Source organism: Staurois parvus, unplaced genomic scaffold (assembly GCF_062004578.1).
Source record: "Staurois parvus isolate SC_StPar_1 unplaced genomic scaffold, SC_StPar_1.0 ptg000154l, whole genome shotgun sequence".
Taxonomy (NCBI): domain Eukaryota; kingdom Metazoa; phylum Chordata; class Amphibia; order Anura; family Ranidae; genus Staurois; species Staurois parvus.
Window position 1 is genome coordinate 9,042,816 of NW_028317950.1, and position 17,278 is coordinate 9,060,093.

At 41.1% G+C, this 17,278-nt stretch overlaps 1 protein-coding gene across 4 annotated transcripts in view; it reads left to right on the forward strand.

Moving 5' to 3' along the window:
* PNPLA7 (patatin like domain 7, lysophospholipase) overlaps positions 1 to 17,278 on the forward strand; it is a 346,161-nt gene that overhangs the window by 42,163 nt on the left and 286,720 nt on the right. For all 4 annotated transcript variants that reach the window (XM_089675020.1, XM_089675022.1, XM_089675023.1 and 1 more), the window contains 5 exons: positions 4,165 to 4,247; positions 7,638 to 7,726; positions 9,481 to 9,621; positions 10,993 to 11,152; positions 12,236 to 12,316. In XM_089675020.1, coding sequence (XP_089531146.1) covers positions 4,165 to 4,247; positions 7,638 to 7,726; positions 9,481 to 9,621; positions 10,993 to 11,152; positions 12,236 to 12,316 — 554 coding nt within the window. The remainder of the gene's footprint in view (positions 1 to 4,164; positions 4,248 to 7,637; positions 7,727 to 9,480; positions 9,622 to 10,992; positions 11,153 to 12,235; positions 12,317 to 17,278) is intronic.

Consider the following 17,278-nt stretch of genomic DNA (forward strand, 5'->3'; position numbering starts at 1 on the left):
CTGTTGCGGCTTCTATTTTTGCAAATGCTAGTTACCTGGCTGTTAACTGTCACTTCAAAACGATGTGTCATTGACCTAGAACAATTATGGAGAGAAGTGAAGGACTTCTGATGTTACTCTGAGTTTCCAGATCTGTACTATTGTGCCATGGTTAGTGACTCAGAAGTATTGAAGCCAGTGGGTTAGCTTAATAAACAATCAGCTAGAGTCTTTAGAAAGAAGTCAGCAATGGCAGCACCCTTGCTCCTCTCTAGATTGGTTCACTTTAAGGAAGAACTTGTTTTATGGAAAAGCTGTATGTTTTTTTTAAGTCATAACTTTAGGCACAGTGAATGAGTTAATGACATATGCAGTATATGATGGTCATGTTATGTGCATTTGTCAAGCCATTCCTTGTTTTTGTGCAAATCTTACATTCTAATCCCCTGCTGTCTTTGTTCTATGTGACTGGTCCTTGCTGTAGGGCTCAAAATTACAAATCTGGCCCCAGCAATCCTGAATGGCAAGTGTGATGTAAGCATGCATGGGCTTTCCAGAAGTGCTTATATTTTTTATAATCTCCTGACTTGGTAGACCAACAGTGCTTCTACTAGTAATAGTGACCTCTCATATGATTTAGAATTTGCACAGCCACCCCTGGACTCGTGTTTCAAACAGCAACAGAAGCGGAACAAAGGGAAAAAATAATTAGATCCTTTTTGGGGAAGGGACGGGGCTTGAAGTATCACCTATTCACACCATTATCGTGTGGCAGTATGAGCTAACTTGTACATTTAACATTAATATTCAGTTTCTAACATGCTGAAGACTGCTGCTGTTAATATTATTGTTGTTATTATATTATACAGGATTTATATAGCTCTTTACAATATAAAGGGAGACAATACAGCAACAATACAATTCAATACAAAAGGGTTAAGAGGATTGCTCTTGTGAGCTTATAAACTAATAGGGAGGGGGCAAGTGGAACAAAAACAGTAACAGCTGTGAGGAGTGAACTGATGGAAGAAATAAAAGATTCAGTTGTTTGCTAAATATAGGATAAACTTACCTGAAGAGATGAGTTTTCAGGGATTGCCTAAAAATGGACAGAGTTGGAGATAATTGGACAGATTGGGGTAGGGAGTTCCAGAGGATAGGAGAGGCTCTGGAGAAGCCCTGGAGATGAGCATGGGATGAGACAAGGGAGCTAGAGAGCAGGAGGTCTGGAGAGGAGTGGAGAGGACGGTTTGGGTGATATTTGGAGACAAGATTGGTGATGAAGCTTGGGCCAGAGTTGTGAGTGGCTTTTCATGTTGTTAATGTTTTGAATTTTATTTGTAGGGCACTGGGAAGCCAGTGGAGGGATTGGCAGAGAGGGCTGGTGGACATTGAATGGTTGGTAACGTGGATGAGTCTGGCAGCAGCATTCATGAGGGGATAGCCTGCAAAGTAGTGTTAATTTCGTCAACGAAAATATTTTCTTTGACTAAATTAACATTATTTTAGTCGACAGAAATATGACTAAAACAATTCAGATGACTAAAATACATCTAAAACTAAAATGGCATTTTAGTAAAAAGATTATGACTAAATCAAAATTTGACATCGAAATTAACACTGGTCATATATCACACGGCTAAATCTGTATCTGTAGTGCGTGTTCAAACCTTAATACCATAAATAAAAACAGATTATTAGATTTTTATTCCAGGAGTATATAATGAGTTTGGAAATTCTAGAGAAATACTTACATAATGCATTACAATTTAACTAAACCCATTAGATTTTAGTTTTCTAAAATTATTTTAGTCAACTAAAATGTACTGGAGATTTCATACGACTAAAACTAAAACAATTCAAATGACTAAAATACGATTAAAACTAAAATGGCATTTTAGTCAAATAGACTATGACTAAATCGAAATTTTACGTCAAAATTAACAATGCTGTGAAGAGGTAGGTCTATGAGGAGGGAGTTACAGTAGTCGAGGTGACATATAACAAGGTAGTGGCTACGTTGCATAGTTGTTTCAATGGTTAAAAAGGTGCATATTTTGGAGATTTTATGGAGGTGACGTCTACAAGATTTGGACAGTGATTGGATTTGGGCTGAAAGGGCAGGTCAGAATCCAGGATTACACTTAGAACCCTGGCCTGAGGGGAGGGACTTAGACTGGGTTCACATATGTGCGGGACGGTTTTCAGTGCGATTTTAAAGCCTAGTCTGGTACGATTTTGTTCAGCAGTTCAGGTGTGATTCCAGTGCGAACTGTTAAAGTGTATGAGATTGGAAATCACACCTGAACCCGACTGAAAATCTCACAGGGCTCTTTTTCAAATCGCACTGTGGCCAGCCCCCACATATGTGAATGGGCTCTACAGAAAAGCCTTTTGGTTTACATGTCATGTGAATCGGTGTGGTTCAAAACGCATCCGAATTTGCATATTTTTTTCTTAAGTCCGCGGAAGTGCGAAAAACCCGTAAGTGAACAAAAAACGTGCTAGTGCAAAACCAACACAAAAAAGTGCACTTAGGGGTGTGCTTTGTCCACCCCCCGAAGGGGTAGGGCCTCTACCCTGATCCCCCGGGGCGCGAGGCTCCTGACAGGGACTAAGGTTTCCACATGGTCCGCCTAGCCAAAAGGCCTGGCGGGCCCCTTTCCTTGTGGCTAGCCGAAGCCAGCCACCAAGTACTAGGTCAGGGGGCTCTCCCGAAGAGAGACCCTCCCAGGGACAGGGGAGGAAGGAACCAAAAGGCCACACATCCTCCCGCTAGACTTCAGGGTAGGCCCGAGGACCCACACCCTAGCGTCCGTGAGAAAAAACACACACATAAGTGAAAAGTGAACTGAGGCTGATAGTTGTATTACTGATCTTGATGAAGATGTCAGGAGAGACTGCTGTTATCTCTGCCTGCCCTCTTCACTAGATCAGGATGACTGGCAACACAGATTTCATACAGCAAAACAGGGAACATTCCCATTGCATCATGGTCCTGAACAGACTAACCACGCTGCCATGCTGTGCTATTGACTAATGCTGTATAGTAGTACATTATAGACTGGAATATTTTGTTAATGCCCAGTTTTGCCCTTCAATCACTAGTGAGAGAGCTCAGATCATTCAGTGTAAACTGGGCCTTCTTCATATTATCTGTGGTGGGGGTTGGGGGCAGGGAATCTGGTATATGATTGGAAGGGACTGTAACTTACCACTTGAGGTTCTTTCTTACCTCTGCTCTGAACCTGGAAAGCAGATAACTGATAGAAAAAGATTGTGAATGCCTATTCAATGCACTAGAGACAGACGAATGTGGTCAGAATGCTTACATAAGCAAATGCTGCACAAAGCTGACTCTCCACTTGTTGCTGTTGTGTCCATCATTCTGTAGACCATGTGACACCGAGCTCTTGTGCATAGAGGACTATAAAAAGAAGTAATTGTACTGTGTCCTGTAAAAGAACATAATAGTGACACCTCTCTGCTACCAGAAGCAGTTACTTTATAGTACATTGTGTGACTGATAAGGCGGCTTCGTTTCTGAGGAAGCTCAATAAATTCCTGCAGTGACTTGCACAAGACATTTAATCTTCTATCAGGTGCTTCAATGTTTTGTAGCTATTTAACAGCATAATAGCACTAAATATGTTTTATTACACCACACTAAGGGCATGAGTTCATGTTCGTTATCCCTTCTGTATATCCCCAGCTTTCCTACTGATATCACACCTATAATAATGTAGGATTTGATTCACACCCACATATATACACTATCACGATTTTATATGTCTGTTTTAATCTATTGAATGCTTGATGACACATCAAAAAATGTAAGGACGTTTTTTTTTTTTAATCACACTGCATTGCACTTTAGGTGTCTGTGTGTCTGTACAGTAGAACACATGGATTATATTGTATTGGTGTAACCAGGGCCTAAATTCTAGAAATAGCAAGGACGGTTTAAGTGTTTATATTTTGTATGTTATATGTGTGGGACACAGTCACACACACAGTCATGAATGTACTTTAGGGTGTCTTATAGAAACCTCAGGTTTAAAGAGCCCCAGCTCTTTTTGTCTTTCCTCTTTTATCTTCTTTTATATGGTAGCTGTAAAGTGGTTGGGTTGTGTGAGGCTCCACTTATAGTAATTTACATCACTGCTCTGTTTTTTCTAACTACAGAACAGCAACAGCCGGAGGTACCTCGTTACCGTTTTCGGAAAAGAGATAAAGTGATGTTTTATGGCCGAAAGATTATGAGAAAGGTAAGACTGCCATGTATAAAATAAAGTGCAGGCATATCGTATTTTAATAGCATAACCCAAGGGAGGACCCCATTAGTTCTACTGGGGCCTGGACAAAATACAGTTATCGAACACCTTTACAGAATAAATAGTGATAATGAGCCACATAAATATTAATTAAAAAAAAAAGAGGAAAATTATGCGTGCAAAAACCCAAATTGTGATCTGAAAATGAATCTTCTAAATAAATCCAAAAGGTCACTAAAAGTCATCCAATGTCCAAAAAATATTTTTCTTATGTAGTGAACTGTCCAAAGATATGCGTAGTCATACACAGTTCTTCCTTGTTCCCATATTACCTCTAAATAAATAAATAAACATAGTGCATTATCCTTATAACTTAATATGCCTACAAAACACCTCAGTGTACCTGTGTGGGAAAAATATATAAATCAAAACACTATGTGCTACCAGCATTAAGTGACTGCAAACGTGAAAATCTATCACAGCAAGAAAAAGTGAAAGTGAATGCACAAACACAAGATCTCTTGTCAATCGATATACCTTACCAAATTGACAAAAGAAACCAAGTGCAAAACATGCTGCAAATCCTCCCTGCAATTGCAAACAAAATGGATGATGTGAACTCATACACTCAAATAATAGTGGAAAAGGTGTCTTCTGTGATCCAAAACCTGTCATCCAGTGCATCTTACCAGAGGACAAGTAAACAGGGCTTAGAATAGACCACCAGCTATCCCGGATCAGGTCTTCATATGTGCCACACAATAATGATGGTACCACAAAGAGAAAAATAAAGCAATAGTGCAAGACTTTCAAAGAACTTAAAGGCACTTTAATAGAACTGCTTACACTTAAAATTGCCGAATTAGCGCAGCTAAAAACAACCAGCAGCAAAAGTATAAAGCTCACTCTCCCAGATGGATAAACCACTTCCAAGATCGCCGATTCAGAACTTCCGGCTACATCGTCTGACATCGCTTCCTGACATGTTTCGTCATTCCGACTTATTCATCTTTATAGAATATGTAAACCCAACATTTTATGTGCCTGCTGTGCCATGTACTTGTATGAAAAAGTATCCTGTTCTCTTTGTATTGCCTGGTGTTCCTGCCAGTCCCTCTGCTTTTCTAATAAAACTGACTACACTAAGCTGGAGAACACACCGTGGTCAGTTCTCTAGCTATGCTGGGAACTCGGTCTGCTCTTCTCCAATGATCAGACTTGTCCTGACACGCCCCCTACCTAGAAATGCAAACTCCCGTATATATCATATATCATAAAAATCACGGTTGGGAAGCGGTTAAACCCTATGACTGGCTGAGGGATGCAAGAAGTAAATGGCCCAAAAATGGCCAGTTTTGCATGTCTGATGCAACACATACCTTATTGGTAATTACGATGAAGGGACAAATTATTTCATTCTTTTCAGTCTGTAGAAACTTGTTCTACACAGCAGTAGACATACATAAATTAATTTCACTACAGACTGAAAGCATGCTAACAACATTGCGCATAAAAAGCGTTTTTTTGTTGCAGGAGTTACATATCAAGCTGTTTTTCCTGCAATGTGAAACATGGCGGGGCTGAACACCGAGATTGAGGCTTGAGCAATAAGGAGGATACTTCTGGCTGTGGTTTATATCCCTGAGCTATGATGTCTGCCAGCTGTTGCTCAAGTATTACAGAATAAGTACATTTTATAAGGCCACTTAGACCAAAATATCAAAGCCATTGCTGATCTGTTTTTGAAGGTGAATATTCAAAGGCTATTATCTTCCTTCTTTTGTTATCACCTGGTGAATCACCAGTTTTGGAACAAGCATACATGGATCAGGTGTCAGAAGACACTATATGCGAATGTTTGTTCTGGGTTAGTGGCTCACTAAGTAATGAAACCAATTTAATGCCCCATTCCAATCAAAACAGTTTATTCAGTGTTGGATAAAGTAAGGAAGATTAGAACCTCTGACTGACAGTTGTTGCTGTCTGCATCCCCATTTGAAAGATTTACCCTTATTCAGGTAGAACAGGAAGTGAGCGACAATCTCCTCACCTCCTGGACAGAAGGATTCACTTTTAAAGGCAGCAGTGGCCATTTTGGAGAACACAGTGCTTTTGAATAAGTATTTTATCATCAGAGTCAAATTCTTTTATGGAGGGGAAGCTCAGAGAAGGATTGGAAATCGATCTGCTAAACATAATCTCTGCTGGTGTTTTCCTGCTGCCACTTGCTGATGGTTATAACTCGTGTTATAATAACACTAGAAGCCTTTCATAATTCTGTTGGGAATTGGCTGACAAAGAAATAAGTGCGTGCTTACTTTGATGTACAGCATTAGGACTTGCTATGTGCTTGCAGATAGTCTTTTTTATGCTTTTTATAATGTGTGTTCTAAACAAAAATAAATAAGTGAAATTAGATGTAAAGTGACTAGGTCACAAAAAGGGCAGAATAAAAGGTTTTCCTAAAAAGAAGAAACTAAATACTAATTTTCCTGCTGCCAACACTGCTGAACACTGTATTAAGTCTGTCTATTCAGTTATCAGTTTTACACAGCTATGTCAAACAGCACAGGTCTAAGGTTACTGGTCTGAGAGAAGACCCAGTTTTTCTCTCCTGCAGTTTAGTAACACATACGGGTCTTGTCCCTTCCCCAACCTGGTATTCAATAGTTAAAGGAGAAGCAGCATACCTCTATTTCCTCCTATCAGCATGCTCCTTGCAATACAGCACAAGTGATTAGCTCCTTGTGTTGCTTCTCCATGTCCCAGTTTGACCACCGCTGTACAGGACCTGCACAAGGCTGAACCAATCAAATTATAATACTTACACTGCTTGGATTTAAAATATAGATTCAAAAGGGAAATTCACCAGGCTACCAAAAAATAGGTTAGCAACTACATAAAACAGATACTTACCAGAAGTCTTCTTAGTTTTTTTTTTTTTTTTTCCCATGCTGATAACTTGAATTTGGGACCCGGCTGCCACTTCCTGAACATTCACAGCTGCCCCCTGCTGCACATAGTTGAGATTACCGATTGCAAGAAGACTGTCCTAAAGCCTCCTGGGATGTGTGACATGAATCTTGGGAAGTTGAGGGCCTGGAAGGTGGGCCAAGGGCTACATCATAAGAAAGTACAAGCAAAAATGGTACTTGCTTTCCCCACTCAAAAATGTACTTGTGATAGGGAGGGGGAGCATTAGAAGGATGGCAAGTGGACATTTTAGGTGAATATCTGCTTTAAGAACATATTAATGAACACAAAGCTGCTAATTTGTGTCTTTTATATCTGTGTGGAGTTCAGATTTAATATTGTGCCACCACTTGTGTTTGAGGATTTGCTGATTTGTGCTTTATAGTATATTCTGTGCTTTATGCTTTTCAGGTCACAACATTGCCCAACACTTTGGTAGGGAATACAGTTTCAAGACCACGATCAAGAAAAAAAGTGAAAGTCTTAACACTGGCTAAAAGGTAAGTCTGATATCTTGGATCTGTGAACTGTTTCATGGAAATCACAGGATGCTTATGATATTTACTCAGACAAATTGTTTGATATAGGTGGCTAAATTTGGAGTGAGTGTATCAAGGATCTGGAATGCCCTCAGGAAGGCAAGGTTGGGGAGGTATACTGTATCTTGAAAGTTCATTTTAACCTAAAAACTGAGTACAACCACTTAGTGTGACCTGAAATCACCAATCATGTAGTAAGCTCATACTTTGACAACAAATTCTCCATTGGAGCATGTGGGGTGCATATGCAGGCCTGGCAAAGAAGCAATTTTGACAAGTGGCCATGCAGTGCTCAGAAGACTGCACAAGCGAATCCGGGGCAAATGAATGTAAAACTGGCAGATACCGTTTAAAATCTCACAAAACCTCTGCATAGGTGGTAGTTGACCATAGAACTTTAACAGGAAGATCTTCCTATTAGAGTCCCAATGAGCTGCAGTAAGTCAATTGATGCAAATCCCACCAAACTCTACAACTGAAAGATCCTGAAATATCATTTTTGGTTACAGTGACTTTTTAAATAGGAACTAAATGCTGTTATCACTATTTGCCGAAGACGGTGCTATCTTAGCTTCTATTTAGATCTGCAGTTGACATGGTGCTGCACTCTTGACCACCAATGACGCAAGTCACCTGAGGGCTTGAAAGTTCTGTTGAAAGCTCATATAAACAAAATAGAAACAATGACCATTGTCACCAGAGGCATGCCCTGAATGTAGCATACACTATACCAGTGCTAGTAGGCAGAGTGTAAATGAAAACACTGCAGAAAACAAAATTTCTATGTTTGGCTAAGGATTTAATGACATTTATTGAACATTTCTAACTTAGGCTTTCTTTTGGGATACCGTATAATCAGTGGGTTTAATTCTGCTTCAAGGCAAATGTTGCACATATTCAGTACATGTTTTACACTGGGTTCACACTGAATCCGACTTTGAAATCGTGCTACTTCACTTGAAGTCGCATGATTTCAAAGCTGCATGTCAGTGCGATTTCAGGTGCGACTTCCTGCACAGATGTCTATGCAAGCCCCATCTGAAACCGCAAAAAAATTGTGCAGGAATCTTTTTTTTTTTTTTTTTCAAGCCGTGCAGCACTGGAAAGTCGGAGTTGCACCGATTTGACCAGTTCCAGTGCCGACAATAGGGTGCAACTTGTCATGTTATTTGACAGTTTCAAATTGCACGACAAGACACACCGGTGTGAACCAGGGCTTAAAGTGATACAAAAGTCTTGTTTTAAAAAATAAAAAAATAACAAACATGTCATGTTTACCTGCTCTGTGCAGTGGTTTTGCACAGAGCAGCCCGGATCCTCCTCTTCTTGAGTCCCCTGCTGGCACTCCTGGCCCCTCCCTCCTGTTGGGTGCCCTCATAGCAACCTGCTTATTATGCGGGCACTTGAGCAGGCGTGCTCCCGAGCTACAGCTCTGTGTGTCCATTCACATACGGAGCTGCAGGGTGTCCCCGCATCATCCCTTTCCTGATTGACTCACTGGCTGTGATTGACAGCTCCTGCCTCAGCCAATCAGATGTGAGACTCCCCAGAGAACCCAGGCTCTCGTGGACATTGCTGCATCGAGATGGGGCTCAGGTAAGCCTTAGGGGGGGCTGCTACACGCAGAAGGTAAAAAACCTTAAGTGTTTAGAACCACTTTAATGTCCGAGGTCATGTTCTATAGTGGTAACTACTTCTTTGTATTGCGGTTTCAGAATACTTCGTTTTAAGAAAGAATACCCAACCTTGCAGAAGAAAGAGCCTCCTCCCTCTCTGCTAGAAGCAGATCTCACAGAGTTTGATGTTAAAAAATCTCACTTGCCATCAGAAGTTCTTTACATGTTGAAAAACGTACGGTAAGTGTCCCGGCCACTGTAAAATGACTTTGTGAAAACTGCGTGTCTTCTTTTCCTCATTGTGAACTTTTATAGTTTCTCGTGGCTGATGAATTGTATCCATATACATGTAACTGAATTATATTAACTATAATGTAGCTGTTGAAGCATCCATTGCCCATGTGTACTTAGCCTTAATCATTAAAATCCTTGGACATCAGCCACAATCTTCTGGTAGCTAGGGAGGGAGCTATAAATGTAATACATTTGTTTCATTGAACAATCTTTCTAACTTCATTTATAAAAAATATGGTAATGTTATCTTATCTTAAAGAAAATTAATTTTGCATTCCATATGTTCCTTTTATATATTATAGTTATCAGTAAAATAAAATTAGTTGACTTTGTTTTAATTTCTTGTAAGTCAGCTGATAATGAAATATTGCAAATAAATATTCTAACAGGTGGCAAATGCATGATGCATGTCTGCCACTCCAAAAGGTCAGATTGCTGGATTACTGCTGAGCTGTCACTCCCGATCTGATATTGGAATTGTAGGTTACAAAAACATGCAAAGCTGAATGAATCAGATTAGGTACCCCCCTTTCTCTTCTTCAGAAAAAGACTGCACCACTTAGATATACATTCGACAAAAGAAGTCAGAAAGTGCAGAGCTAGTGCTGGGCTTTCCTATGAGGCAGCCTAGCATGTACTTGATGCACACATCAGAGCACTCTGTATTAAATTATTTTTTTCAATACAATTTTTCTTCAAATAAAACCTATTGGTAGACCGGCTGGTAGGTTAATTGGATCCTGTTTTAATTGGCTCTAGTATGTGTATGTATGAATACAAGTTAGAGATTGTATGCCCATTGAGGGTCAGGGACTGGTGTGAATGTAGAATATATTATGTAAAGTGCTGTGTAAATTGACGGCACTATAGAAGTACCTGTAATAATATTGTAAAATTTAAGATTAAAGGACACATTCAATAAAAAATATAAAACTGACCACAAACCACGATCATTTCCATTGCAATTCTCTGCTTGACTGTGGTTGAGGAAGGAATTTTTTTTACATTTAATTTTTGCTTCTGCCTTTGTTCCAGTGTTCTGAAAGTTGTGATGGAAGGATGGGTGATTTGTATCTTTCTTTTAACTTATTCCCAAGCCTGAGCTCTATTCTGCTCATCGACACAGTAGAAGAGGCTGGACACTGCAGATCTCACAATGAGCACAGAGGGCAATGATGCCTATTTGCGGGATCAGCAGAATCTAGACAATTCTCATTTGCTTATGTGCAAAGATGGGGCTAGACTTCAGGTATGCATGTGTTATGCCCCATCTGTCATAGAGTAACCCAATTCTTTGCTTTTTCTCCTTTCCTGCAGGGTATTAGGGCACTTTGAAAAGCCTCTTTTCCTGGAGCTCTGTAAACATATGGTGTTTGTCCAGCTTCATGAAGGTGAATATATCTTCCGGCCAGGACAGCTGGATAACAGTATATATGTAGTGCAAGATGGGATGCTGGAAGTCTGCATACAAGAAAGTGTAAGAAACACTACTACTGATGTTTGTTTGTTTATTCTTTTACTTTAAGTCAAAATGTCTTCTAGAAAAAGATTGCCTGGACAACTAGCAGATCACTTCTACAATAAATCAATGTCCTGACAAAAATGGGAAATGAAGTGGGATAGGGGAATGCAAGTCTAAGATTGTTTAAAGCTTTCTAGCACTTTTTTCAGAAAAGTACTGCAGGTCATTAAATGACATAAACTTCCTGCACCCCCTTTTGTATCCACAAATTTGGATTTTGTGAGTAATTTGATGTTTTGCAGAAAGTATTTATTTCTACATTAAAGCTTAACTCCAGCTTGTGAGGGCCCTTTCCGTGTTGATTGGAATGTTATCTTGACAAACAATGGGCTGAGAATTACTTCTGGGGTTCTCCTTGAGGACTGTACCGCAGAAGGAAATGGGGGTGGAGGTAGGCCCTGTGAGGCCCTATTTCTCATTGTACTACTTTTTTGCACTGTTTCCGTAATTTTTGTAATTTTACTATTTGTATTTTTACAACAACTTTGAAATGCAATAAAGAATTTTCAAAAAAAAAGCTGAACTCCAGGCAGATATAAAATACAAATATAAAATTTATGTTTAGTCAAAACTCTTTTTATTTTTTTTGGGCAGAATAGGGAAATGTTAAAAACCCCTGCAAAGATATATATTTTTGTTCTATGTCCTACTGGGGAGATTTGCCTTTATTTCCTGTCCCAAACACAGTAGTTAGTGGAAATCTCCAAAAGCGTGGGGCTTTTCCCTTTTTATATAGTTTCTATTGGAACCTTCCCCTTACCTCTAATTCTAGGGACAACTATAAAATTTTGGGTTTTCCTTTCATTTTTGGTGGCAATGGTCACCAATACAATACGATGGGGACACAGACTGAAAAAAAACTTGGCAAAGGGTCTAACCCTTCCCCAGTCCTCTCAAAAACTAAAAATAAACTATATAAATATAAGATAAAATATTTTGTCTAGAGTACACTTTTAATTGTCTAGTTTATAAATTGTTTTTTTATCTGACATCACATCAGATTTCTTGTCTGACTTCTCGAACACTTCTGGTTTTCAGGATGGGAATGAGATGGTGGTGAAGGAGGTTTTAGCTGGAGACAGTGTGCACAGCCTGCTCAGTATTCTGGATGTCATCACTGTAAGTTTGTTATTCTCTCACCTATAGTGCACACCTTTCCTTCCATTTACTGCTTAGTAAGAGTGATAAAATAATTTGTATATTCATTTCCTAATCACCTGCTGCAAAATAGTCTTTAATGCATCATTACCTAATGAGTAGCTATTACAGAGGGGCACCAAGCTTTGGAAATAAAGTCATGTGTACAACCTGTAATAAATGTTAATTTTTTAAATAAAGATGTTGAACATCCTTTTTATTATAAAAAAAAAAATGCCTTCTTTCCTGTCAAACATGTGAAAGGTTGTTGAATCTATTTATCTTTCATGCTAACCAAGCGTGCTGCAACTCCCTGGCTGCTTGGTTTCTTAGTGCTTACTCCCTCCTCCAGAATTAACAGGTAAAAGTTCACATTCAGTCATTGCACACAAACTGCATACTGGCACAGCCAAAGAAAAGCACGCAGTCAAAGTGCACGACTAGCCAGACCATAGCACTAATGCACAGGGGAGTTTTTCCTGCTGTATATTGAAAGGATGAGACTGCGGTCTCGTAAAATATGAAGGCTTGGTTGGTATACAGGCACTCAGTGCAGCCCTCAAAATTTCTGCTTGCATTGGAAGAGTGGAAATAAGGTGGGGGCAAGTAGCAGCAGGACAAGGGGCGGTAGTGGGGACAGTTACAAGCAGCGATCTCCCTGAGCAGCTGAAAGCCGCGGGAGGAAGAGGAGGAGATGCGGCTTCCAGCTGCTTCATTGAAAGTCATACAGGAAGATTGCTGCTTTTAACTGTTTCCACCACTGCACCGATCATTCCTGATCGTTCAGTTCCTTTCGAGCCCCCCTGTGTGATCCTCAATGCCTAGCCCCTTCCCCCATCCTCTGCACCAATAGGAGAGGAGAGAGGCTGGATCTGGTCTGTCTCCCCCTATGCCTGCCCACACTCCAGTCCCTGCCGTGCAGAAAATGTGTGGGCAGGAAATTGTATACAGAACAGCCAGCAGCTCTGTGATGCTTCTGACTGCATGTGAGTCGGGAACTATCACTGTGAGACCGTTCCTTCTCCCTCTCCGTCCCCCTCTCCCTCCCTCTCTCCCTTTCCTTTCTTCCCTTCGTTTCCTTTCTTCCCTTTGTTTCCTTTCTTCCCTTCCTTTCCTTATCTTCTTTTCTTCCCTTCCTGGAAGGTGGAATTAGGGTCAGGGTAGGGGATGGATGGGACAACTTGTGGCAAGTAAGTCTTAAGTCCAGACTAGTAGCTCAGGACCTGAAATTTTGAGCCCTGACTAAGTGCATAAAGCGCTGCTTAAAAAAATGCAGGAAAGATCACTTCCACAGAACTGGTTCTACTGGACCAATTCCACTTCTTTCCGAGAGTACAACACTATCATTGGATCCCAGACATAATTGTCTAGTACAGATGGTACTGATGATAATACTGACATGGTAGATGTCGATTTTCAGGCCTGGCCGATCCACTCATAATACTATGTTGCCTCTACTGTAGGTTGCTCAAGAGTCGGTACCCTTTCCCCTATCTCCTCTTGCCACCCTACCCCCCATTCCTTTCCCATTTTTCTCTCACTAATTTTCCTTTCTTTTTTAGGATAGCTCACTTTCATTCCTCGTGTGTTGTATTTTTAACCTCTCATCTAATGGCTGATTTTCCTTCCTATAGTGGGGAGTATACAACCCTATGATAACTTGGAGAGGTTTTATGATTGTCACTTTCTCCATTTCTTCTGTTACTTAGTATATAAGATCCAGGCTTCACAGGATTTATTTCCATTGATTTGTTGGAACAGATAGGTTGGGGACTACACTCACTAAAATTGTATATGCCTAAGTGTTGACGTAGGTGGCGGCAGTTGTTACTGTGACTGACTTCCTGTATCAGCGTGTCTTTGCTCTGATCTAAATAGGTCCTTCTGTATGGTGTTATTCCAACCTATATACTGCTGTGCTGTATGCCCTGGATACTATAGATACAATTTTTTTTTTAAAAATGCAGGAAAAATCACAAAAAAAAAATAAGCCACAAGGAATGCTAGAGATTGTCACACCCAAGATTGTGGCACCCTGCTGCAGTCTCAGATCATTTACGGGTACTTTTTAAACATACATACCATGTCTAAAATGTGTTACATGCACATCTAATGTATGGATTTTTTGTTGAAATGAATGGTCTATTTCCATGGTTACAAGGTTACTGTAAGCATACAAGGGGGTACACTAATAGTCTAATTAAAACAAAACAAATATATCACATCTCCTACCCATTGCTCGCTTTTATTTATTTTTGTTTTCATTTCTCCCTCTTTCCATGCCTTATTTTCCCTACCACCCATCCCTTTGGCCTATTGCCTTAGCTTACCTGTTGGCACCTGCTTTAGATTATACCTTTTTGTTGTTTAGCACAACTTATGGATGCTTTATACATCCCCCACCCCCCTACACACACACACACACACACACACACAAAGGGGAACACGAGCCAGACTTGTAACATTATCCATATCTGCCTTGCTGATATAAAAGATGAAATTCACAAAGCTCAATAGCTTAAAGAGTTGCGCCATGCTAGGGGTGCAGCCAAGTCAAGACTGGAGCCAATGGTAAAGCAAAGGGGCTTTAGGTGGAGCCAATGTAAGAGTACACAGTATGCACCACTGAGAGTGACAAAAGGCCAGGGGTGGTTTTCATACTAGTACAGTGGTCTCCAAACTGCAGCCCGCCCCCAGGGCCCAGATGTGGCCATGTGCTTGCTTTTATCTAGCTCTCTGGTCACTTTTTCTCCCACTGATAGGAAACACTATTCCTTTCCACTGTCAACAAGCATGAGGCACCATTCCTTCTAAAGACACCAGTAGCTGTGCATAATTCCTCACACTGACACCGATGATGAGGTTTCTATTTCTTTCACTGAAACCAACAATTAAGCAGTATTCATCCCATTGTCACCAATGATGGGGCATTATTTCTTCCACTGACACCAATGATGGGGCATTATTCCTCCCACCAATACCGTTCAGGGAATTCTTCATTAGACGCTGTGGTCAGGTACAGACGCTTCTCTCATCCAATACGAATGATCAGCTGTCACAGCACCAGCCTGCATATTCTGCACAATGTAGAAATCTATTTACACTCAGCACAATTTCTTTCATTATTTCTGCCCTGGGGATATTTGTCAGTTGAGTTCTCACCATGGAAATAATAAATGAAATTGAAAAGAGGGGGTGCTGTGTTATTATCATCACTCGCTCTGCCAGGCTGCTGGTTATACAGAAATTTATATTCCATGAGGAATAAAACCCCTCAGCTTTTAAAGTGCCTCGCTTCCCGTAAGTCGGCAATTTATTCCACATTAAGAAAATAATTTTTCTCCATTTTATTGTGGGCTCTGTTATAATATTGCAGTTTTAATATTGCATACACACAGTGGAAATATAGGTAGGAGTTTACTCCTTTATTTCTTGTCTGTAATCTACTCATCTTTTTGTGCTTGTGTGCGGGAATTAACTAGTGGCTGATTGTTGATAATTTTATCATGTGTTCGCACCATGTTTCTGGAGTCCCTCTTCTCTTTAAGTCAGGGCTCAAAATGAGCTACTAGCCAGGACTTAAATTACTCGCCACCAATTGCCAAACCCAATCCCAACCCTGCCCCTCCCTTAATTCCGCCCCATAACAAGCACTCGTAAATTATCTCATGAAATGGCACTGTTATATGTTTTATGCAGAATGAAGGAAGAAACGAAGGAAATGGCAGGAAGGAAGAAAGGAAGGAAGGGGTGGGAAGGGTGAAGGAAGGGAGGGGTGGTTGGAAGGGAAGGGGGGAAGGAAGGGAGGGGTGGGTGGAAGGAAGGAAGGAACGGAGAGGTGGAAGGAAGAAAGGGAGGGGTGGAAGGAACGGAGAGGTGGAAGGAAGAAAGGGAGGGGTAGAAGGGAGGGGTGGGTTGAAGGAAGGGAGGGAGAGGAGGGTAGGAGGGAGGGGAGGGTTGAAGGAAGGGAGGGAGAGGAGGGTAGGAGAGAGGGGTGGTGGAAGGGAGGGAGAGGTGGATGGAAGGAAGGGAGGTCAGACTTACATGTGTTGGTCAGATGCATTAGAGCTGTCAGCTGCTCTGTGTTTAATTTCCCTCCCACTCATCCTCTGAAGCTGCACGGACTGGAGTGTAGGTGGGCACAGGCGGAGGCAGAGCAGATCCAGCCTCTATCTCCTCTCCTTCTGTTGGTGTGGAGGATAGGGGGAGGGGCTGGGGACTGAGAAGCACACTGCAGGGGGGGGGCATAAAAGTAACGGAATGATCGAGGATGATCTGTTCAGCTGTGGGGACAGTGACAATCAGTGATTGCCTGTATGACGTTCAATGAAGCAGCTGAAAGTCGCTTCTCCTCCTCTCCCTCCTGAGGCTTCCATCCGCTTCATTGAAAGTCATACCGGAGATCGCTGATTGTCACCGCCCCTCCCACACAACCCTAGTTTCCGGAGCTGCTCACCCCCACCTTATTTCTACTCGCCCAATGCGAGCGGGCAAGTGGAAATTTCAAGGGCTGCTTTAGGTTATATGCACATATAACCTATTTTAGGCTTATTATTTACCTATAAAAGCCTCCCTTTTGTAGCCATCCAAAAGCCCTGAGTCTGCTGCTTCCCTTTAATACTCATCCCCTTCTGTTTTTCAAGCCTCCCTGTTGGTCAAAGAGGCCAACCTTCACACTGAAGGTCCTGTAGAAATATTCTGAAGATGGGAGGCTTAGAGTAAAGCTTGATTAAAGTGATCTTGTCACTAGTATAAAAATGCTGGAATGGTGCCACCCCGTTAGAGAAGAATAGGTCTACAATAGGGCAAGCAGGCCTCCTATTTGCCCTATTGTAGACCTAGAGGTCTGCCTCTGTTATCTGATACTTTCAGATTTGTTAGATAATCTGTCGACCGCTGAACGTTGTGGTTTATGCAACCAGCTGCTACATCAGTACTCTGTTC